Below are 23885 nucleotides of genomic sequence, written 5' to 3' on the forward strand. Positions count from 1 at the left end.
CTTTAAAGAAGAAGGTATTATGAACACATACCTAAAATATCTTTTATGTGCATTTATGTATGTGTATGATTGCAAAGAAAATTGATGTATACATATGCTATATGTATTTATATGCATGATATACATCAGTACATGACCCACGAAACTGTAACTACATATACATGTCAATTGATCACGTGGCATAGGATATATATTCACCTAGTATCCTAACAAATAATAATCATATATTTTATATTTTAGTAACTAAGTAATTTTAAAAAATGAGTATAGATAAAGAAGAAATAAAGAATAATTCAGAAACAAATGAATTCACTAAACCGAAAGAGAGAAGAAAGCGACATGCGAATGAAAGTCGTATGGAAGTAAGTATTAAGGTTAAGTTCTAAAAATATAATTTCTTTATTTATTGCAATATTTAATTATTTTTACTTAGTATTTTTATATTTCTTTTTTTCTTTTTTGTATTATATGTTCTTTTTTTAGGTCGAACTAATTAATGGTGCAGAAGAAAAAGAGGAGTCGCATATAACCTCAAAAAGGGCTAAAATTATACAAGATGGTGAACAAAGAAAGGTAAACAATTTAATTTTGCTAATAATTGAACTTTATTAATTAATTTGTGTGTACTATTATTAAAGCAAAATAAAATATTTTCAGATATCTGTACCTGCTCATAGGTATACCCCCTTAAAAGAAAATTGGATGAAAATATTTACACCCATCGTTGAACATTTACAATTACAAATAAGATTTAATTTGAAAACCCGAAATATAGAATTACGGACAGCTCCAGAAACTCCTGACATTGCTAATTTACAAAAAGGAGCTGATTTTGTAAAAGCATTTATTTATGGTTTTGATGTGGAAGATGCTTTGGCTTTGTTACGTTTAGATGGTTTATTTGTAGAAACATTTGAAATTCAAGATGTAAAGCCTTTGAAAGGTGACCATCTTTCTAGAGCAATTGGGAGATTAGCTGGAAAGGGTGGAAGAACAAAGTTTACAATAGAAAATGTAACAAAGACTAGAATTGTATTAGCAGATAGTAAAATTCATATACTCGGTTCTTTTCAAAACATACAATTAGCAAGAAGGGCTATATGTAATTTAATCTTGGGTAGTCCGCCATCAAAGGTTTATGGACAACTCAGGAATGTAGCAAGTAGAGTTTCAGATCGGTTATAAAATAAATACTACAAGTTAGTATTAAATTAATAACTAATATTTACTGCGTTTATATTAAACCTTTATACAAATTTTGTGAAGGAAATTGTTCTCTTTATATAAGATTCTTTAAATAAAATTCAATATAAATTTTATACAGAAATATATGTAAAATTATTTATCTTAATAGATTTACAGAAATTAAAATTCACTTAAAGAAGTATTTGATATTTATATTTTCTGGGGACTTTGTTAAGAACTAATCTACCATCATAACTCAATGATGCAAATGTCCAAGGGTCAGCAGATGACCATTCAACTGCATAAACGCTATCTTCATGTTCTTCATATCTACCAACAACCCCATCTTCAAGCCTAGAAATGTATAATTTGGTTTTATATATTTTGATAATTTTAATTACACCACATTTTAATTATCAATTATTACTTGTTTTTCTTGCAATTGTAATCATTTTGTGTACTATCATCTTCAGGAGTTACTATATGTCCAAAAGGTTCTGAAGATATTGATGCAATACTGCATAATATTACTCTTGAATCACTACTTGAGGTTAAAACTAATTGATCGTGAAAACGGTTGATTCGAACGCTCCACACCCAATGTGAATGTTCCATACGGGACAATATAGGTTCTGTGGGTGACCGAATATCCCAAAATTTCATATATCCATCATCTCCACATGTTGATAAAATATACTGACGATTCACGTTAAAATCTAAATCTCTAAATATAAGAGTAACATTACATTAAAATCTGTATTTAATAAAATTATAAAAATTATGAATAAAAATAAATAATCAAATTTTTATTTAATACCTAATTATTTGAGAATGAGCAGATAAAATCGTCCAGGATGCCTCAGCAGGATTTCTAAAGTCCCAACCACGAACATTATTTTCATTCAGTGTAACAAATTGATTGCAACCATTATGAGGATTCCACTTTCCATTTGTAAAACGTGGTTGACCTTTACTAGCTAAAGTGCCAGAAGTAGTAACCTAAATAAAGTAACAAATAAAAGATACGTCTGTTGGTAAATAACTTGGAAATCTATTTTTACCTGTGGGCCATTCTCAGCTAGATCCCACAATATAAATTTATTATCTACAACTGAAACAGCTTTTGTTGAATCCATAGGATGATAAGCAATGGTTTTAAGGTCTGTACCATATGGCGTAGTATCAATGTCTGCTAATTTTTTAAGACTTTCAACATTATTTGTATATTCTTTTAGTTCTGGCAGTTTCCAAAGAGCTCCTTTCATCCGACAAGAACCATCATCTAAACAAAACATATTTTTTTAAAGTATAATTAAGATTTATCATTTTAATGTCCAAAAAGGAAAAGTAGTTTTACTCATAATTACCATTTAAAGCATTATAACAAGTAATAAATATATTGGGCTCCGTAGGAGAAGCTTGTAAGGACCAAATTTCTCCAACAGGATGATGAAATATTTGAGTCTTTAAGCTGCCTGTTTCTTCATTAAGTTCTACCAAATGAACTTGATTGTTATTAAATTTCAATGATTGTGTTCCAACTAAAAATCTGACAATATCCGTTTCTGCTGTTTGAGCCGACAATGCTCTTGTCTATAAAGCAAAAAGTATTATGAATACCAATAGAAATAATGGTTAGTGCTTTAGATTAAATTATTATAAATCTTTATGAAAATGAATGATAAGATTTATGTTCCGTATATTTTATTTCAAATTATTATTGTCTGTAAAAATGTATGATTAAGAGAAGTATTTGTGAATGTTTGTAACTTAAGATTTTCCGTATTCTGAATTGCATACTTGGAATTCAAGGCCATATATTACAGGGTTATCATTTTCCATGTTTTAATTAGTTTATATTTTACAGAAAATTCAAAAAATATGTTTTATTAACAAAGCTGTAACATAAACATATAATCTGTCAACAAAACTTGCAGCAACGACGCTAGAGATATGCGATATGCAACAAATCTATAGATGCGCTTATTTAAAAGCGAAGGTTGTGAAGTAAGCAATAAGTGATAACTAAAAGCTGCTAGAAGGTACTAGACTAGAAATAAATGTTATTAAATTTCGTTATTAAACATGCAACATTATGAGAGTAAAAAATTTTCGATGATTCCACATACTCAATACTAGCAGAAAAACAATTAAAAAATGTTCAAAATTATTTACCAATTTAACTACTATTCGATTATTTCGATGTATGTATATAACAATTCAATTTTGTAAATGTATCATGTACACGATAAAATATAATCGTGTGAAGAAATGTTCTAGATTGAAAGATTGATACTATTTAGATATAATACGATAAAATATAATGTTCTTCATATTTAAGAAAATTTTTTTAATTAAACATTAGATTTTTATATTAAAATGGTGCATTTAGGATTGAATATGTATATAACGCAAACTTCGTGATAGAACGTAGGTGAGTATTATATATGAAAGAATCTTGTACGTAGATTTTTATAAAGAATTTGGTTTATTTATAATAGAAAATTGAAATGTAGTATATGTAATGTAATAATATAATAAATGAAGATATAAAACAAAAACATGCAAGAAGTAAAATTGAACAAACGCGCCAAAAGATCGGAACGTGTTGGCCATGATATACAGAGGCGCCACAAAATCATGGCACAAAACTAGCGAACTCCGAGGATATCTATATGTTCCCGTTACCACTGTCATATCCCCACCACTCAGCAGCTCCTGCGTTGCTTTGCGTCGGCCGACGGGTAACCAGCCGTGGGGTCACCAGATAAATTATGTCAAACGGAGTAGTGTTACGAACGTGAACGATTATCGGGATTCGCTGTGCTCACATACGAAAGTCGCAAAGTGCGCGCTCATATACGATTCAAGTGTGGTGCCGATGTAATTCCAGACTGGTTTGTCTCGTAGACTTTTGTTAAATAAGTGATTAATTTTGAGTGATCGTGCACAAACGTGTGCATTTGTATTGTCTCTTCGTATAAATGCACGTATCTGCTTTTATTTCTTTGAAAAAATCATGCTGACCCGGCAACATCAACTGTAAGTAATCGTTTGTCGCATTATTTCTACTTTCTTTCAATTGACACTCTCATAGTTCAACACGCACTTCGAGTATTATTATGATAAAACAGCGAGATGTGTGTATTTTTTTTCTTCTGGCAAAACTATTCGTATCACGTTACCAGATTTAGGTGAAAGTAAAATTGAAAAATAAAAATATTGTTTTTGGCAGTGTTTGCTGTTGATTCTACGAAAAGTCAGATTTAATAGTTCCAGCGTTTTCATGGCTTTTTTATTCACGCGATTCGAAGTTTGCTAGTTTTAAGATTACGGTTTTTGTTATCGTTTCTTTTCTTCAAGTGAATGATTTTAGTCTAATTGAATCTTGAAACGATGAAAAGAACACTGTGGTGTAATGTGGGTATATATGTAATATTGCAAAGTTTACTTTCATGAAAATTATTTCGTACTTTTGGAGTAAAAATAATTAAGCAAGTACAATGTAAAATTGGTAAATATATATGTTTATTTTGTATTCTACAAAGATTTTTTTGACAGAAAATTGATATTTATGCGTATTGTCGAATTACACAAAACTTGTTGCATTAATAATAGTTGCTGTAATGTTTGATACATATACTTCTATTCTATACAAAAATACGTGATATTATACATACAATGAAAGGAATAATCATTAAAACTTTCAGACTTTCATTTCTGTAAACATCACTCTGTAACTTTATTACGTATTTGTTATGATTTCTGTATTTATTACATATTTATTATAACTTCCGTACTTATTACGTATTTATTATGATTTCTGTATTTATTACCGTATTTGTTTAAAGTATTATACTATTTATATCGTTCTTAGAGAGCTATTTTTAGAATATAAATATGCGTTTTCCGCGTATGATATGAACATCGAAAAAATTTCTGAAACTTTTCTATTAGTTTTAGAATTTTGTCTTTATGTCTTTTGTGTCAAAAGAGGAAATAAAAATTGCAGAAAAGAGGAAATAAAAAAGTTGTACTTTTTGCTCAGTAATTGCTTAACAGTAGAAGAAAGAGTTGGTCAGTGTTGTGAATGTTTAAATATGTTATTAAATAAGGTAAATACATTATTACAGTGTTTTGTGAGTTAATCTTACAACAGTTATTATAGTAGGTAAATTCTACAGTGAATATGGTAATCTGTAGACTATGAAATAAGTGATTATATATTAGCATTGCAAACTTTTATGATACTATAATAATATATAACACTGCATTGCTACAGTATTATATTATAGTGATATATAGCCTGATGTATAGTACATACTACATTTACACATTGCAGTTACTACGCTTCATTATACACATAGTAAAACACAGTAGAAATCATAGAAAACTACAAAAAGATGAAAAGGGTATACTATACTACAGTATAGATAGTTTTTCAATGATCATGTAACACTCAATTTACTATGCAACCATATCTTACTTCGGCATAGTAAGCTATAACAATCATTTGAATGACTATACCAGGTTACTACTATATTTACTACGTACTATATTTACATATTGCTGTTACAGTACTCCATTATGTACATAATAAACCATAGCCATTTGAACGATAAAACTGTACTAGAAGATTATTACTACGTACTATATTTACATATTACAGCTGCTATATTTCACTACATGTCTAGTAAAACACAATTACGACGGAAAAATTTAAAGATATACTACTATGAAAAAGCAATATACATACGTATAATGTTTCCCGTTATAACATCTGATCTACTATACAATGATACTATATCTTACATCGATACAGTATAAATCATAATTTGAATGATAAAATCGTATCAGAAGATTACTGTACAATTCTCACCCGCTATATTCTCCGATCTTATTACGACTAGCATCCAACGATTAAACGTACTCAAATCTTCGAACAGCTGGTTCATCGTTTCCATATTTATTCTGGTGAGGCGATCGAAAATTTTCATTGAAAGAATGCTTGATCGTGATCGAGCAAACGATCGTTAAACTCGCACGTCCATCGAGGAACTTCTTGCATCTTTAAAGTCGGCTGTCCGATTGCCGGCGCGTATTCTTCGGTCGCTTGAAAAGCAAGAGAGAGGAAGACGAAGAGGAGGAGGAGAAAGAAGAAGAAAAAGAAGAGGAGCAACGGCATCGTCGCGCGTTACGTCGTTCGACCGTTCAGTGCGTGAAAACGAACTGCTATCCGGCTCGCCGGCTGCCACCGTCGGTTTTCTCTCGTTCGAGAGCGTCCGCAGACCGTTTGGACTCGGTCTCTCGGGTTAATTGATCGGTTGGGATGTTTTCGTTCTCTTGGTCGACCTCGTTGCCGCCGCGTCGGTCAGCTCGATGCCGACATGGCAGTCCGCTTCCACGTGAGATCGATCACTCGAGACTCGAGACGCACTGGCGGCAACCGCCATGCACACTGTGTATTGTGTATATACCATCGCGTAAGAGTTTGACCGTATATCAGTTGTTCAACAGATGACATCCTGTAGCCTGGGCGCGAACAAACGCTTCGTTTCTTCTCCCCTTGAAAAAGACGGTCGCTCGTTCCTCCTCTTTTTTGCGCTCCTCTCTTCTCTCAGACCGAAAATGATTCGCGGTCGCATCTCGACAACTGCGACTGTGTACCAGTTTCCGGAACTGCCACCGTGACGTCGTTTTCGTGGTACATTTCAAGGGCAACCACGAAGGCGCTTGGGAGCCTTGAAAATGTCGTTCGAACACGATTCTAGACTTTGAGCCAACCAAAAGATACTTTCTGGCGTATTTGGATTACGAGGATTTAGAGGAGTTATCGAGTACATACTTGAGCGAATGTCATACGATATATGAATATATGAGCTGTTTATTTGCCAGATCGATTAACTTCACGAAACAAAATGTAGAGAAAATTGATGAAATTATGTAAGGCAAACATCAATCAAGTGCTTTGGCATTAAAATTTCAAAAAATTCAGGATATGGAGTTAACCACTTTGAAAGGCTCGTATAAAAGTTGATATTATTTGATTTGTGTATGTTTCGACTTTACTGCGTTCTTTGGATCATTCTTGATTCAGTCATGTTTTACTTTTGTTGAGAAATTTCTCATGTTCGAAGGAAAAACGAAAGGATCATTGTTGATATGTATGTATAACTTCGCGTTTCAATTTGATGTCAAAGTTTTTTTCTAAATATTATGTTCTTCTGCCTGTTGAAATTAGGGCTAGGCGAGAACATGAAATTCAAGAATCTTTACCACTTAACCTACAACTACGGGCATAGCCCGTAGTACGATGATCGAGCCAAACGTAAATATTACGGGCATTCTCGAACGTAAATCGTAGGTTAAGGGGTTAATGCATAAATTTAGATTAATGATATCATTGTTTTGAGGTAGGTATTCTTGCTTTTTAGTAGAATATATCTAGGTATTAATTAGAATAGATTTCTTGTATATTGCTACTTCATAGGGAAATGAATTTTGTGAATTTTATTTCTTGCAAACGGTTCTTTACTTTGCTCTTTGAATACCATTCTTGTGAATGGAGTTTCGAAACTTGGGACAAAGTTATGTCGTTTGAACAAAATTCTGATACGTGAGATTTTCATGGAAGCTAGATAGAGAACATATCTTCGTGTAGAAGGAAACGATGCAGGATTGCTAAATATATATCATGTGAATTCAAGACTGTCTAATTATACAAAATTATTTGTTTCTATTATTTATTATCAAAGAAAACCGATTTAAAGCTGAAACAAATCGTAATTCTTGTAATAAAACCTAAAAGTTAAACGATTGTCAATTGCAATTTACATAAAAAAATTAGTATTACAACTCTTTTCTTAAAAAGAAAGATCTTTTTTGTTTCAATCGTCAATTGAACCATAATCAATTTAAAAGACTGATTTTAAGACGAAAAACTTTCTGCAATCAGCCAAACTCACACACAGAGGAAACTAACGTAGAAGAAACTAACCCTTATTGCTGAATAACCAAATTCGTGAACGCTGACGAACAACGCGTCGAAGCGTTATTTTTTCTCGCGTTTTAACGGAGAAGCGGGTATATAACAACGACGAACCGTACACCTCAAGTTTCGTTTTAATCAATACTGTCGCATGGTCGCGTGCAGAAAATTCTTTCGCTTATCGCGGCCCGTACGAGTCGGTAGAACGCCGAAGTGCAGTTAACGCAGCAAAAAGTGCATTTACTTTCCAACTAAGCACACAACCCACCTATCACCTCCTTCTCTTTCTCTTCTTTTCTTTCTTCTTTCCTTTTCCGCCTAGAGCCTGGATGATAGTCACGAACTTGTTAGATAAAAAATTATTTCTTTTCTGCCGGGTTAGACCGTGTTATCTCCCTTCTCTCGTGTCGTTTATCTTCCGCATGGCGCGATATCACAATGATATAACGCAGCTCTGTAGTAGCATTCGACTGATGTTTCTATTCTTTCTTCCTCCTGTTTCTCTTTTAAAATTTTTTGTCTTTCATTTTTTTTCCTATTCAACTTTGGTTCGATGAGTAACGTATTTATGAACGACTTATTTATTCATTCGCGATTAAGCCGGTTAAAACGTGACTGATAGGCTGAACGGAAGCGATATATTTCGCCCGATAATGGGAGGAATGCGGGCGTTTTGTGGGCATTCAGATATGTAAGATAAGGGTAGGTTTGATGAACTGTGCGGAAAGTGTAATGAATCTGGAGCGTGATAAGTGGTCAGGTAGAGCAAGATAGATTTTTGATAAAAGGTTTTTTATAACGTATACAATTGTCGTCGCGTGAAATTAGACAATACATAGATATGTTTACCGATGAATGATACGTCTGTAGATATAACGTACGGTAGGGGAATGATACTGTTGATAATAACGAAATAAGGGCTGGGTACTTTTGTTGTTTGTACGTATTACACAAAAGTGAAAATGAAACTTTTTATCGGCAATGAAAAGTTGGACAGTCTGATAATTATGTGGCTATTGAAATATGTTGTTGTTTGTATTTTGAATGACTATAGTGGTGGTAAAAGATGTTATTTAATTTCACTACAATAAATATATCGGATAAAATTACTTGATATCGAAAAACAGAGATGGTTGAAAGTGTTTGTTAATAATGCTTAGAATATTTAGAAGCATAAATTTTAAATTTTACAAAACATGAATATACATAAAATAACGAAAATGTTGGATTGTCCGGAAAGTTCGAGCCGATTTTGGGTAGGTGGCATTAGGACGGGTCTGAATATATCAGAATGATTGAAAACAAATGACACGCGTACATGTTCTAAAAGGTGATATTTCAGGCATCTCTAGAAAAAAGTTTAGTTGGGATACATTAATTTTTATTAGTTTTATACGCTCTTAAATATGGAAGGAAACAAAGTGCACTATAGGCATTTGATAGGTTTCTTTTACCGGAAAGGCAAAAATGCTACACAAGCAACAAACGAGATATGCGCTGTTTATGGTGACGGTGCTATAGCTGAAAGATCTGTGCGGAAGTGATTTGCTAAGTTTAAAGCTAGTGATTTCAAGCTTGAAGATCAAGAACGCCCGGGTAGGGCCGCCACCACTGATGAAGATCAGATCAAAACACGGATCGAGAATAACCCACGCGTTACGACACGTGAATTAGCAGAAATGTTCAAAATATCAAAATCTACCATTCGCGAGCATTTAGCGAAGCTTGGCTATATAAAACGTTTTGATGTATGGGTTCCACAGGATTTAACGCAATAAAATCTGATGAATCGCATTTCTATTTGCGACTCTATAAACGCAACGAGGAGACATCATGTGCAAGCATGGAAACTTGTAGTGACGGGGGATGAAAAATGGATTATTTATAATAATGTTGAGCGGAAAAGAAATTGGGGAAAGCAGAATGAATCACCTTTAGCTGCCCTAAAAGCCGGTTTTCATCCGAAGAAAGTCAGCTCTGGTGGAATTAGAAAGGAATCCTGTATTGTGAGCTTCTACCAAACAACCAGACGATAAATTCGGAAAAGTATTGCTCGCAATTAGATGAATTAAAGACAGTAATTGAACAGAAAAGGTCCAGAACTGGCGAATTGGAAGGGCGTCGTGTTTTATCAGGACAATACGCGGTTTCATATTCTTTGACCATTTGACAAAGGTTGTTGGAGCTTGCTTGGGATGGATCTAATCCCACCGTATTCATCAGACATTGCGCCCTCAGATTTTCACCTATTTAAGTCGTTACAAAATTCCCTTATGGAAAAAGCTTTAACTCTTTGGTCGACGTAAAAAATCATATTGAAAAGTTTTTCGTCGAGAAACCTGAGAGGTTCTGGAAGGATGAAATATTCAAAACGCATGAAAGATGGAGAACGATCGCGCGGAAAAAAAAAATTCAATAAATGTATATTGATGTTTAAATGTGCCACGTTTGAATTTTCCTTAAAAATCGGAACGAACTTTCAGGACAACCGTATAACTCTTGCATTCTCTGCCTGAGTTTGTTGTTTATAACTGATATTGGTATAGTATTTAACAGTTCTGCAGTTTTGCTGAAAATACCTAAAATTCTGTGGATAAAAGCGTTAAAAGTTATTGTCAAAAATCTATACATGCGTATCCGAATTTATCGTGGTATTCAAAAGGCTAACACGATCATCCATGTTTTATCATCCACGATGCTAAATCAACAATAATAAACGGACATCGATCACAACAAATCAAAGTCGAAAATACACGAAACAAACGTCGACAAATATAAATGTTCAAAAGTGATGTCAAAAGTTAATATCGAAGTAGAATCTATATAAGTTTATATTTTTATAAAAAATATAGAAAAGCAGGAAAATTGAAATTTCGTTTATATCGACGATGAGAAGCTATTTCGCGTTCAAACTATAAAGCCAGTAGCAGAGGAAAATTTTTTAACCCTGTATATTTATATACACGTTCTCGCCGCTCGAAGCTGGAAGGCAAGGCCCTGACATTTTCCGTGTTTGTTTCCCTGTCCAGCCTTTTATAATCTACGCGAGCGTTTCGAAAACAGAGGAGATACGGTCAGGTAGGCTAGTGCAAGTCGAGGCAGTATTTTAACAGCGTGAAGTGTTTGGAAAACCAAAACAAGATTTCACTTTCCTTCCTACTATGAGATGTTAACACGACTATGTAATCCTCCTGTTAAGTTTATATGCTTATTGTATGATTAGTTGAAAATCACATTAACGTAAATCAGTTTATTGTTAGTACTTATAAAATAGTATTCTGTACTTTATGGAAAATTCACAATTTTTTGTTCAATACACAAAGGAATGATACTTTCAAGAGGTTGTACACGTGTGTATAATAGTATTGTATAATTAGTATTTTCAAAATCTTGATTTACACTGTGTATGGCATTTTTTATAACACAAAATACGTAAATTGTATCATTTTTTGGGAACTGACTTCGTTTATTTAACTTTTTATTATGGCTCTACAAAGAAATTGCACTATTCTTTTATTACTAAGCGCATAATATAAGACACTGTAAGTATAACACGGACGAAGATAAAAATTTCTTATCATATCGGTTATCTGCAATGAAAATAATACTAGAGAGTGTTAAAGAAAAGATTAACAAATTTCTGGAATTGTAGATCCCTTCCACACCAGTTCTCTAACATTATTTGAAGTCTTGGGTGTCGTTCTTTTTTCCTATTTCTAGGTTGTCCAGACCACCTTGAAGTTCATTTCATTCAAATAAGTGTTCTCGCTTTGCGTTTCCTTCCTGCAATATGTAATGCAATTTACAACAGTTCCTTCTTGTCGTGTAAGAGCTATTATTTTTCTTACTTTTAAACGATTTATAAACTCGATATTATTCTTCAGAACTATCACATCTATTTACGGTAGGCTTATAATAAGCTGTTATAATACAATAAAAATTATTTAAGCCAATATGCAACAACAAAATTGCAGTTTGTAATTGTCAGTCTGTATAGAATTATTTTATCATTACTCAAATTCAAATATTATTATTATATAATAAATTTACAAGCGTTAGAAATAGGAATATCTTCAAAGATGTACAAAATATTAGTTTCAAAATACCAATTTCAATTTCTTCTTGCGACTATGACCAACAATTTGCAAACATGTAGCATCACGAACAATTGTTGCATCTCTCTATTTCTTGTGCTGATCCTCGGAGCTCGTTGCATTCAACTACATTTGGAACTCACGTTTCCTACGTTGTGCCAGCACGGTGATACCGGTCTTATCTTCTTTTGTTCCTCACGGCACATGACGTGAATTCAATGTCAAAAGCGAGATGGAAATAACAGGCCGGCAGAGCGGCCTGAGAAAGTGGCGAGTATCGATCCACAGTTTAGCACGGGTCTGTGTATTTACATGCAAAACCGAAACAAAATGTGCATCCTTAGGCTATGAGCGCCCTAGCGACGGTTTGTCGTTTACGGAAAGGACATCCGTTTATGTGGATGTGCGTGCAATTGACGACACGACTGCAGGACATTTTCGTTATTAGAAGAAGAAGAAATGGAGTTTTTGATTGATGCGAGCGAGAGTGAGAAAACTGTCGCGCGGTAAAGTGTTGCTAGTACGCCTAAAGCTCGATATCGCCATATCTTTCCGTGTTCGTTGAACGTAGGCGCATCGACATGTATGTATGATGCAAATTTGTGAAAGCGAAATCGCGAAGCACAAAAAATTGAAAGTTGCTTTTCCAGCGGAGGAAAGGAAAAGTTTCAATGGCAAAAAAGCAAACGTGTTATACTAGGCGATTGAGACAATTTGATAGTTGCTTCCTTTTTTAATTACTGTCGTTCTTGAATTATTTAAGAAAATCTATTGTAATAACTAATGTATAGAAATATATTGAATATGAAAATTTCCTTTGTAATATTGTCAGAGGTACGAGAAGAATTTTATTTTCAAATTTTATGTTAGCTTTTTGTTATGACAGAATTGTTTACGAATTTTTTTAAGATTCGTCCTGGAAAGATTTTTATGATATTTTAATGAATATATATATTTGTGTCACGGAAGCTGGTTGCTACAATTACACTATCATCTTCTTTTTGTCGATGTTTCAACCGCCCTTTGATCATTTGGAAAAATCTAAATGTACCTAATAGATATTTCACTTTAGCAAAAAACTTTATTTCGTAATATTGTTAGAGCGGCACGATGAATTTTATTTTCAAATACATATATCATTTTTTTTTGTAACATAGGGTCGTGCATTTACAGACATTTTTTTAAGAACAGTTGTAAACGTATTTAATTAGATAAAATGATGTTCATTATCGTCTTTGAAGCATTGTAACTTCATTCGAAAGTAATGTATCTGTTCTAATAGTTACTTGGTTTCATTTTGTATTATTTTATCTGTTGGTACAAGAAGTTTTCTGATAGAGGAAGTATAAATTTCTTCTATGATCAACTGATAACCATTAACCTACTGATCTGAGAAATGTATGTGACCCATAGATAATGCATTTACACACGATGCTTTTGAGATCTATCCAAATGAGATAATCAATAGGTTACAATTAAAGGAAATGGGTTTATACTAAAATTGCCTGCTAATAATCCAGTAATAATTGGATGAAACTAATTCATTGGTTGAAAATACTTTGTGTTTATGATTTTTATATGAAAAACAATCTTTGTATTGTATTCGTTTTTATTATTGTGGATGTTTATGCATTTATGAAAAATTTTATGGCGCAAAAATATACAGAATGTACAAAATAATCAAAGTAGAGTATTCCTTTTGTCATGCTCATCGAAATATAAATTTTTATAAATAAGCGTGATCTAATTAATATATTTGGAATGATTCAGTTCAGAGATTTAGTGAGTTAAAAGATTAAACGATATTTTCCTAAAATATTTGATCAAATCTTTAGAATATAATTTCCAATTTCGAGAATAGCCTGGTTGTTTCTTGAAAAAAAAAAAGATATTTTTGTTCTGCATTTGGTGGCTCTGATAATGTTTCTAACCGGGATAAAGTTTCATTTTTACGATTCTTTTCTCTATCTGTGTGGAGATCTGGATTACTTTAAACGATTCGTATTTAATCTAGCTAAAAAGAACAGAGAATCCTGAAGATTCGCCACGGTAAATTTCAATTATGTTTCTATATCACCCTCTAAGGAAAAAGAAGGGAGAAAAGAAAACGAGAACGTATTGTTTTCTTTGGCAAAGAGGTTTCTCAATGTTTTATATCCCCCTAAGGAATAGCACGATTTATCTTTTGTTCGAATAGCAACAATCCCAAGTGGAGATGCAAAGTGTTATTTCGAAACTGTGGCTCTCGAATTTATGTTCTCCTCTTTGTCGATCGCGTCCTCGAATCGACGTGAATCGTCTTAGAAATTTCCGTTTGTACCGCTTTCCAGTATGTTGCAACCGGCTACTATTATACTTGGTTATGAACTAGATTGAGAACGCTGATCCATTCTTATATCGGCTGCTCTGCTTTTTATTTAAGCCCCGTCTGGTGAATTAATCGATGAATTTGAAATGGAACAACGATCAGTATGCTTCAGAGAGCAAATTTTCGTAACAGGGAAATAAAATATTCGTGTAAATATAACATTCATGTTTGTATATTATTGTTTATATTATCACTAAACTACGGATTGTTTCTGCAATTTTATATTTTTATGGATACGATTGAAAAGACGGAACCAAAATACGCTCTCATTCTCTAAATATCATAATAAATATTCTACTTTGAATATTTTGTATGTTTTTGCATGTTATATGCATTCTATGTATTTTTGCACTTTTAAATTTCCTATAGATGCATAAAAATCCGCAGCCTACTTATCTCTTAAAATTAATTATACTTTGATTCAGTTACATTAATTAACAGGCACTCACACGCACAATACCTCATGGCAGACATGCATTTTTCAAATTACGGCAAAAATCAAAATTGGTAGTATCTGATACAACATATTTCACCAGTTATAAGTTGAACTATGAGGCTCGTCGTTATTCTATCAACACGTACAGTTGTTGGTACACGTAACAGAAATCTCTGAATGTGTGGTAAATCAATAACAGTTAAGCAACAAAGATCAAGAAGGACTAGACTCGACAGATAAATCTGGCTGTGTGGGAAGAGAGAAACGTGGGAGAGAGAATGAATGCGTTGTCAATGAATGAACGATTTCGTATACCTATCAATAGCGCAATGCTGTCAACAAAACTTGTATTTTCCACGATCACCGTGTCCGATATCTCATCGAACAAAGCCGGAAATTGGTGACAGCAAAACCGATATGTCGAACATCATCCACGTCCTTTCTCCTCCTCTTCATCGCCAAGGTCATTGCTAACACCATCAATACCGCGGCTGTATTGGAAAACTTTTCATTTATAAATTGCACTACACTTCACCGTGACCGATATATTAAAAGGAAAAATTCTGGACTCGTTTCGTCTGTTTTTTTTCTTTCAGATTGCAGGAAATGTTAACAGCCGATTTTTCACAGGTACGAATGCTAATGGTAGAAAGTTGCTTTGGATGTAAAGAGACTTTATGTAATGAAAACTTTTTTTTCTTTAACGTTTCTTTCGTAGTTTAATTGTTGTAGCCTGATGTAACGTCGTTGTTTTAGAATTCATTGTTCTTAAAAAAAAAAGGGAACATTTCAGCTTGGAATTTTAATAGGGAACATGAGTATTGCATGTTTGAAAAGTTGTTGAAATGTTTAAAAAGAGATTCTTGGCAAATTTAAAGAGATTCTTTCTATAACATTATCAACTGCGTGATAATTGATAGATATTATTAACTTGGCAAGAATCTCTTTAAGAAGAAATTCATGATAGAACATTTTTCTTGAATGCTATTTAAAAGTAGGATGAAAGTAAAAGCTCTAAAGTCAGGAATGTATACAAGTAAACAGAAAATATTTTTGCAGTTCTTATAAGCAAAGATAGACATTTTTTCGAAATTTCTTTGCCAAAAGTTTGACAAGTTTTAAAATCAATGTAATATCTAAAAATGACGTTAAGGTAAAAAAATCAACAAATGTACTTATCATATTTTTTACTCTGCTCTTCATATTATATACAGGGTGATTGGTAACTGGTGGTACAAGCGGAAAGGGGGTGATTCTACGCGAAAAAAGAAGTCGAAAATATAGAATAAAAATTTTTCGTTTGAGGCTTTGTTTTCGAGAAAATCGACTTTGAATTTTCGCTCGATACGCGTGCACATTATCACGTCTCGTTATAACGGATCTCACTGTAGATCGTTGTCTCGTTGGAAAAATAAGAAAAAAAATTTTTTAAAAACTTTCATTCTATATTTTCGACTTCTTTTTCGCGTAGAATCACCCCCTTTCCGCTTGTATCACCAGTTACCAACCACCCTGTATATACATATATATATCTCTCAAAAAATGTCAACGATGATTATAACAGTCCACAGCATTTAATAGAACAGAATGTCTGTGGATGTCGTTAATACAATAGACTGCCTGTTATTTCGTATCGTTCCATGAACACGAATATCTTCGGGTTTCCCTCTCGTTTCTCGAAACAAGATTACAATAGAAAAGTATCTTCGCCAATAGGTGATGCGAACGAAAATAGGTCAACTCGAGTGAATACAATGCATCTCAGAATTCACAGGAAGAAGTAAGTACATGTAGCTAAAAACAGCTGGCACGTTGCTTGTTAAAAGTATCGTCTGCTTACCTCGTTCTAGTGTACTTTCGAAACGAATTTGGCGTGTAATTGCTTAATTAAAGCGTAATTGTTACACTGCGCTACTTCTGTTTCCTACGACTCGTTTTTACACAAAATATCTAAGTGGCCCAAAAACCTGAAGAATAGTGGAAAAAAATTGTGGAAAGGAAATACGATGTGATTGTTACACTTTGTAATATTTTTTTCCCGCGATTTATTTCCATTTTCATCTGATAAAACATTTATAAAACATTTGAATAGTATAGAAATTATAAATAAAACGTTATGAGATGGTGGAAGTAAAGTAAAATGGATTGTAATTGCCACCTTTTTGACTTTGTCATTTTTATTTTCATTTTTATTTGGAATAATTTGTATAAAATATTGAAGTAGTATAAAATACGAATACTAAGAAGCATTATAAGAAACGTGTAAGTAATGGAAAATACAACGTAATTATTATATTTCCCATTTTTATTTTTTGGTGGATTTATTATTATTTCTTTTTAATATGAAGCTCATGAAATATCCAAATAATGTAATACAAGGGAAAGCATCGTAGAAAAATCGAAATATAAATTCTAAACCATCCAATTTGCGTAGGAGTAAGAATAATAACAAGATCGCGTTATCTTGATATAATCAACATAGCTTGTTTTATCATATTTAGACCTCTATTTTACATGTTTGTAATAAGATGTTAGAGTAAAATGTTGTTGAGTAAATATACTCAAATCGGTTATTTGTATTGTAGCTGTAATATTATATCTAATAATCTAATAGTCCTAGTCTTTGTAGCTGAAATACTGAGAGAAACATATTATTAAATAACCAACATGATGTAATATAAATGTAATTGACTATGCAGACAACCATACATACGATTATTTCGAATAGACATTCAGATGTTCTTTATTATGGTCGAGGAAGACCTTCGAAAGAAGACCTATATTTACCTTTCATTTAACTTGCAAATTTATACAATTTCTACCCTGAATGCTGTTCTACCTTCCACGGCAAACAGAATAATAATTAAGCGTTCTATTCTTAACACCAGGCATAACGATAAAACATCGATACTTTCCAATAGAGGTAACACCATTTGCATCATCGCTCTACCATCACGGGAAACCTAAATTCTCATTAAAACTCGAGCGTGCAACGTTACTTAACATAGTTGCAACGCGTCTTGTTTATTTATAGAGTCTTCCTGAAAGGAAATCAAGTGTAATAAGAGGTCTGTTCATCGAGGCATGTTCCGTATCTCCGTACACAAAGTGATCCATACACGTTGCGCTTGGAAAAACGTAATTTCCCTGTGGATCTTCGACCGGCGGTGTACAATTTGCCTCTCGCTGCCAACCGGAATATGATAGCCATTAACGTTTCACGATAGGCAGGTATTAGTCTCGGGACCAGGAGATTGCAAGCAACCACGTGTTTGTCAATATCGGTGCCTAACAAGGATCTCGAAGGACATCGAGTTTCCTCGAACTTTCTCACCAATCCGGAATACAATTTCCGTCCGCATCTGTTTCGAATTTGCACGCAACCATCTGGTGTAGCGTCTCTTAAGACCTGGATGCAGATGACCGATACGACATCGCGGTGGTGTCACGTCGATGACGCTATGCAGATTTATATTTGGAATAACGAGATCGTACGCTTGTGTATATCACTTGATAAGGATCGAAGATAACAGAAGAAACTCATAATAAACCATGTCTCCATTTTTTACGTGTGCACTGTACCACTAGAAATATATAATTGTCGAATTGCGTAATGTCACCGCTGCGAAATCAATGACCGCTGTGATGACGTTAACGACCTCATTCGAGGACATGATGTAAAAAAAGAAATACGACATAGAGAGAGAGAGGGAGAGTGAGAGAGAGAAGAGAGAGAATAGAATCTAAATTATCATTTTCTATTTTCAAAAAATATTATTAAAAACAAAACGATATTTATGTTAATAATCTAGATTCCTTATTAATTTATAAATTCTACATTTGATAAATTTTAATTCATCAAGGAAAATACTATTCCTCTTTTAATAAATTCAATTTAACAGTCTTTTTTGAGAACGCAAATTACTCAACATTTCAACGTTCTAATCGATAAAAAGAAATATTTAAAAAATTCTTAGAAACATAATCTTTGCCTGTTTAATTCTCAAATATTGTAGTGAAAAAAAATACATTACCTTAAATAGAATTCAATTATTTCCATAAGCCTTCCGTTGCAAACATCTGTCATGTTATATCTTTGCATCTGGTCCGCGTCTAACGTAAATGTGTATAAATATGCACGTCCATGGAAATGGCGCGAAACGCGTGAAATACTTTATTGGCTAGTTTCTAAGGGCAGAGATACGATTAACGAAGGCTTCACTTTGTGGAAAATTCGAACGGACGGTTGCAGTTCAAGGATAAAGCTGACGTCTACGCGGCTTTGTCCTGAATTTAGCTGGGCCGAGTGTAACAACGGGCGGTCGTTAAAGGTTGAACCTGTATAGGTGGCCAGAGCTCTGTGCCTCCTGTCCCCACCGTCTGTACCATACACGATGACAATAATTGGCTAATTAAGTCACCCTCACGCTCGTCCGTTGCCCTCGCTGGTGTTCCGGTAATTCAGTCCCAGGCATCTCTTCCTGTGACACAACAATGTAGGTCAATCGACGCGTGTGCCATAAACTGTTGCCTAGGCAAATTCATTTTACGCTACCGATTAGTAGGCTTGGAAGGAGAAAGAAACGAAACAAGGCTTTTTCCTGCTGATGACCTCTTGGTCCTCAGTCTTAATCAGCTTAGTATTAGCTACGCTGATAAAGTCGTCCTAATTCTCATCGTTATTTATATTTTTTTATACTTTTGTATGAATATATTACAGTGCCCCACGAAAATATTCCAACATCTACCGCAGAATTTATTTTATCAATATATTATGTGTGATATATGACATTTTTTTTCATTTCATTACCACCGTCATGAGTCACGACTATCGTCATTGCAATAGCAAAATTTGAAACCGATCCGAAAATGTATATAGAAGTTACAAGACATTTAACTGCGAACATACACCCAGTAAAAAGTTAGTATACGGTATGAATAATAGTCTTAAATATGCAGTTAGTGCTAAAGATAGTTTCACTACAAGTTGTGACTTCTTAACATAGCGAATAATGTACTATCCAAATACTTTGATGATCTTTACAAAGTGTATACTTCCAATAAATATCTTGTAAATTTTATATACATGCATTTTAAGATCCGTTTCAAATTCTACCAATATAATCAGGATAATCGTTACAGTACTAATGAAATTCAAAAATATTTTGTGAAATATATACTGTACATAAAAAATTCCAGGAATATTTTCACGAGTCATTGTATACGCATCGTTTTAAATATTCTATTATTATATAGCACATTGGCTGTACTCGCGCATATTAGTAACATTGCCTACCATGTTAAAATTATTTTATATTGATTTACTAAATCGTAGTTAGCTTACATGGATCTCATACAGTTAATATATGATTGATATTCACTATATTTGATATTATCTATTTGCACAAGATAGTAAGATAGACTGACGATTCTTTTTACTTTCGATTACGAAGCGTTTTCTGTTGAGTCGAAACGTTGATTCGACGGAATTATCGATGATGAGGCTTTAGATTTCATTGTAAGGTGATCCACGAGTCGAAGAGTAAGCAGGTTCTTCTTTTTTCGCAGTAGGAGAGAGATTGGGAGTTTTGCGCTGAAACGAGTGAAATTATTAGAAAGGGAAGTACGTTGTCATCATATCTTTTTTATGAAATTTGCCGGTATCTTGTAATTACAGATTCAATACGAAGAAATTGTGTCGGAATATTTGACAATTCTACTGGAATTATTTTTTAGAGATACCTATTATTAGATTTATATCTAATATTTAAAATGTTTTATCTCGTTTTAACTTTATTTTATAGATTTTCTGGGTTATGTTATATTAAACTTGATGAATTTTATTCCAAAATGTCTGTATAAACGGATCTCTCTATGCCAGCTTTCTACAAAATTTTCCAGAATTTCCTATTCCAATTGCTAACATTTATCACTGTCTCGTTATGGAACCACTTCCGCGTTTAATCCACCACTCCTCTTTTATGTTGATTCTCTACGCGTAATTTATGGGTCGTATTTATGGGCAATACATACCTACATACATATTTCAATTTAAACAACGTTAATTGCGATTATATTTTTAGCTTCCTACTTTTCTTCTTCGTTTAAAATTTATGAAAAACTTCTTTACATTAGGATTGAGATATAATTAATAGTATATCACAAATATAAATATTAATTATAATTTTAATAAAAATTGCTCTATTATATTTATGTTTCGAGTACATGATATATTCTCGAATTTTTACATCCTACTTAGTGTAGTTACTCAATTGAGAAAAACATGATCTACATTTTCTTACACGTGTTCCCGTTTCGACATTAATCTATCTAACGTTCTTTCGTAAAAATCACTCAGTTTGTCAAAAGTATACGCAAAAGCTCACGGATCGACCCAGTATTCACATAATTACAGTTATCAACAATAATGCACTAACATGCTCCATTTAACTGCATGAAAACACACCTTACATACGTGAAACAATTACATACTTCCTTAATAATGAGCGTAAATAGACGCGTAACAATTCAGTGGAACCATTAATTCGCTGCCGCGAGAAAACGAATAAAATTGTACCTCGAAACAAATTACACACTCTTTCCATATTGTAATAATAATGTTAAAATAAACATATATTAATGGAAAATATAGAAAATTTAAATTTCCTAATAATATTATTCTCCACTTTCCTTTTCGGAGGATACTTTACCCGAGTTACAATTAAACACAAATTGCTTTTACGGTTTTAAAATGACTTGTACAGCGACAAATATTTGTTGAAAATGACCGAATCGAAGAAAAGTCCCGAAGATTAATAACATCGAACGCGTTTAACAAAAAAATGGTAGGATGTTCCATTCTTTCCAACATTATCATCGAGTTAATGCATTAATTTCTACACTTTGAATGACATTCTTGTCGGTACCATTTCTATTTAGGATAGCCGTAAGCCACTTGTAAGACTCGTAGCGTTTCGCGACTCATCAATAATGATATCGAGGCCACAGGAATTGCGTGGAGACCGGTTGTGTCATAGGTTTCCGATGTCATAGGTCTGCACTATGAGTCTTAATATTATCCGAAGGACGGATCGAGCCAGAGCCCTGGTATAGTCAGCAAAATGAATTAGCTGCACTTGACACAGGCGGCTGCTCTAGCAGGAATTCGTAGTCAGCTTCCGTCCGCCAGACAGTCGAGCAGACTATGCAAATAACCCATGAAACCGTGTGCATGATCGCGTATATACGTGAAAGGCAACGTTACCGTGCAACGGTCTTGGTGCACTACATTCTCGCGTTCACGCTCGTTCACATACATACAGTGTGTTCCGTTAGTTTCAAAAATTCGCGTCTGTTGGATGAATTGGTGAAACTGAATTTCCCAAGAGTGAAATATTTGGACAAGACAATTGACACATTTAATTTTCGAATTTTTGAGAGTTTAGTAAAGTAGAGTAGGTAAGGTTTGTCTAGGTATCAACATTTTGTAATTCAGTCATGAACTCCGCGTAGAATAATAAACTTTGTTGTATATCATGAGATATTGCACTAGCTTCTGATGTAATAACGAAAGAAGAGAAAAATATCGTGTGCCTTAAGTGTTCAGCAAGGAAAAATATGAAGCTGTGTCAAATAACTCTAAGGTACGGTAATATGCATACGTTACTGAATTATGATAATTATGTCTAAGACATATATAATATTAATATTAGCTGAACAAATTTCTCATCGTTTGTCGAAGGATTTATGTTCAACAGTTATATCCTCCTAGAAGGAGAGATGTTACTATTTCTTGTAAATGGGATAAAAAGATAACTATTACATATTTAATATAATTGTTTTTTTACATAAATTAAAATAAAGAATGCATAAGTCTGAATCATCAATCTTGGTATTATTCTTGGATATTAATTATAGTATTCAAATTTTAAATTTTGTAAAAATAATATTTTTATTATTTTTTATGAACGCGTAAAATATGTTTGTAGTTTGCGTAAAATTCTCTCTTAAAGTTTCAATATTATTTTGTTTCCGTTGGATACATTTTCAGAGCTACAACTCAAACTATCCAAAGATTTTTTGTTGTCTATCGTTTATCTTTCTCTAGGTATGTTCTTAGGCAAATAGAGTCATGAATTTTGAATCATAACGACCTTGCGTTATAGATCTCGGCGATCGGCTGACCAAGATTCGTTGTTCATTCCGTATGATAACTTATCTCTTGTGAGGCGGCATATTATAACCGTTTTGAATTTTTATCAGGTAAGACAAAAACAGATCTTGACAATTCTGTTACGATTATCCTTCAAGATGTATAGATGGTGATATATCTAATTTTGCTTAATTTAATGGCAAATGTGCTCATAATTGGTGGTAGTTAAGCTCCTCTTATACTTGTTTCTTATACAAATTTTTATTACCGAACATTATGACATGCTGTTTGATGGTTAACATATTACGTGCTTTTATCAGGTAGACTTAATCGACAACATACTGACTTAAAAAATTGCTTCCCTGTAAAATATAGAAAATGTTATTTATCACATTCTTCGCCTATAATCTTCGAATATATACAGGTCATCCAAAAAGTTTGGGACAAACTACAAATTGTTTGGGAATACAAGTTTTCATTTATAGCTCTTTCGAATATTCCTACTTCAGAATATTAGTTTTAGAAATGCATTTTGAATACAGACACAAAGATAGTACCCCGCTGGGGGTAGCCATCCACATGATAATCAAACAGCCAACAAATTCTACCACATGTCCAAATCGGACAAATTGTGGCTGTAAACAACTAAATGAAAAAAAAAA

General features: G+C 33.2%; 3 protein-coding genes across 7 annotated transcripts in view; 2 read left to right on the forward strand and 1 right to left on the reverse strand.

Moving 5' to 3' along the window:
* The first annotated feature begins 121 nt into the window (after positions 1–121).
* l(1)G0004 (RNA-binding protein pno1) lies at positions 122–1185 on the forward strand. The gene is made up of 3 exons (XM_069127519.1): positions 122–362; positions 484–573; positions 658–1185. The coding sequence occupies exons 1-3, from the start codon at positions 261–263 to the stop codon at positions 1183–1185; spliced, it is 720 nt and encodes a 239-aa protein (XP_068983620.1). The 5' UTR covers positions 122–260.
* A 21-nt stretch (positions 1186–1206) lies between these two features.
* LOC138187053 (EARP-interacting protein homolog) lies at positions 1207–3190 on the reverse strand. Its single transcript, XM_069127506.1, has 6 exons — positions 2986–3190; positions 2553–2778; positions 2247–2467; positions 2003–2184; positions 1613–1909; positions 1207–1539 (listed from the first exon to the last, which is right to left on the reverse strand). Exons 1-6 carry the CDS (start codon positions 3025–3027, stop codon positions 1377–1379), a joined length of 1131 nt encoding a protein of 376 aa, XP_068983607.1. The 5' UTR covers positions 3028–3190; the 3' UTR covers positions 1207–1376.
* Positions 3191–3892: 702 nt separating this feature from the next.
* The window catches only part of LOC138187806 (uncharacterized), a 53930-nt gene continuing 33937 nt past the window's right edge, over positions 3893–23885 (forward strand). For 4 of the 5 annotated variants that reach the window (XM_069128968.1, XM_069128976.1, XM_069128986.1 and 1 more), the window contains exon 1: positions 3895–4227. The gene's annotated coding sequence lies outside the window, so the exon portion shown is untranslated. Of the gene's footprint in view, positions 4228–23885 lie in introns of all 5 variants that reach the window. The other variant, XM_069129002.1, reaches the window with a different exon arrangement.

The sequence above is a fragment of the Bombus flavifrons genome, chromosome 2 (genome assembly GCF_040668555.2).
Source record: "Bombus flavifrons isolate JBK064 chromosome 2, iyBomFlav1_principal, whole genome shotgun sequence".
Lineage (NCBI taxonomy): Eukaryota > Metazoa > Arthropoda > Insecta > Hymenoptera > Apidae > Bombus > Bombus flavifrons.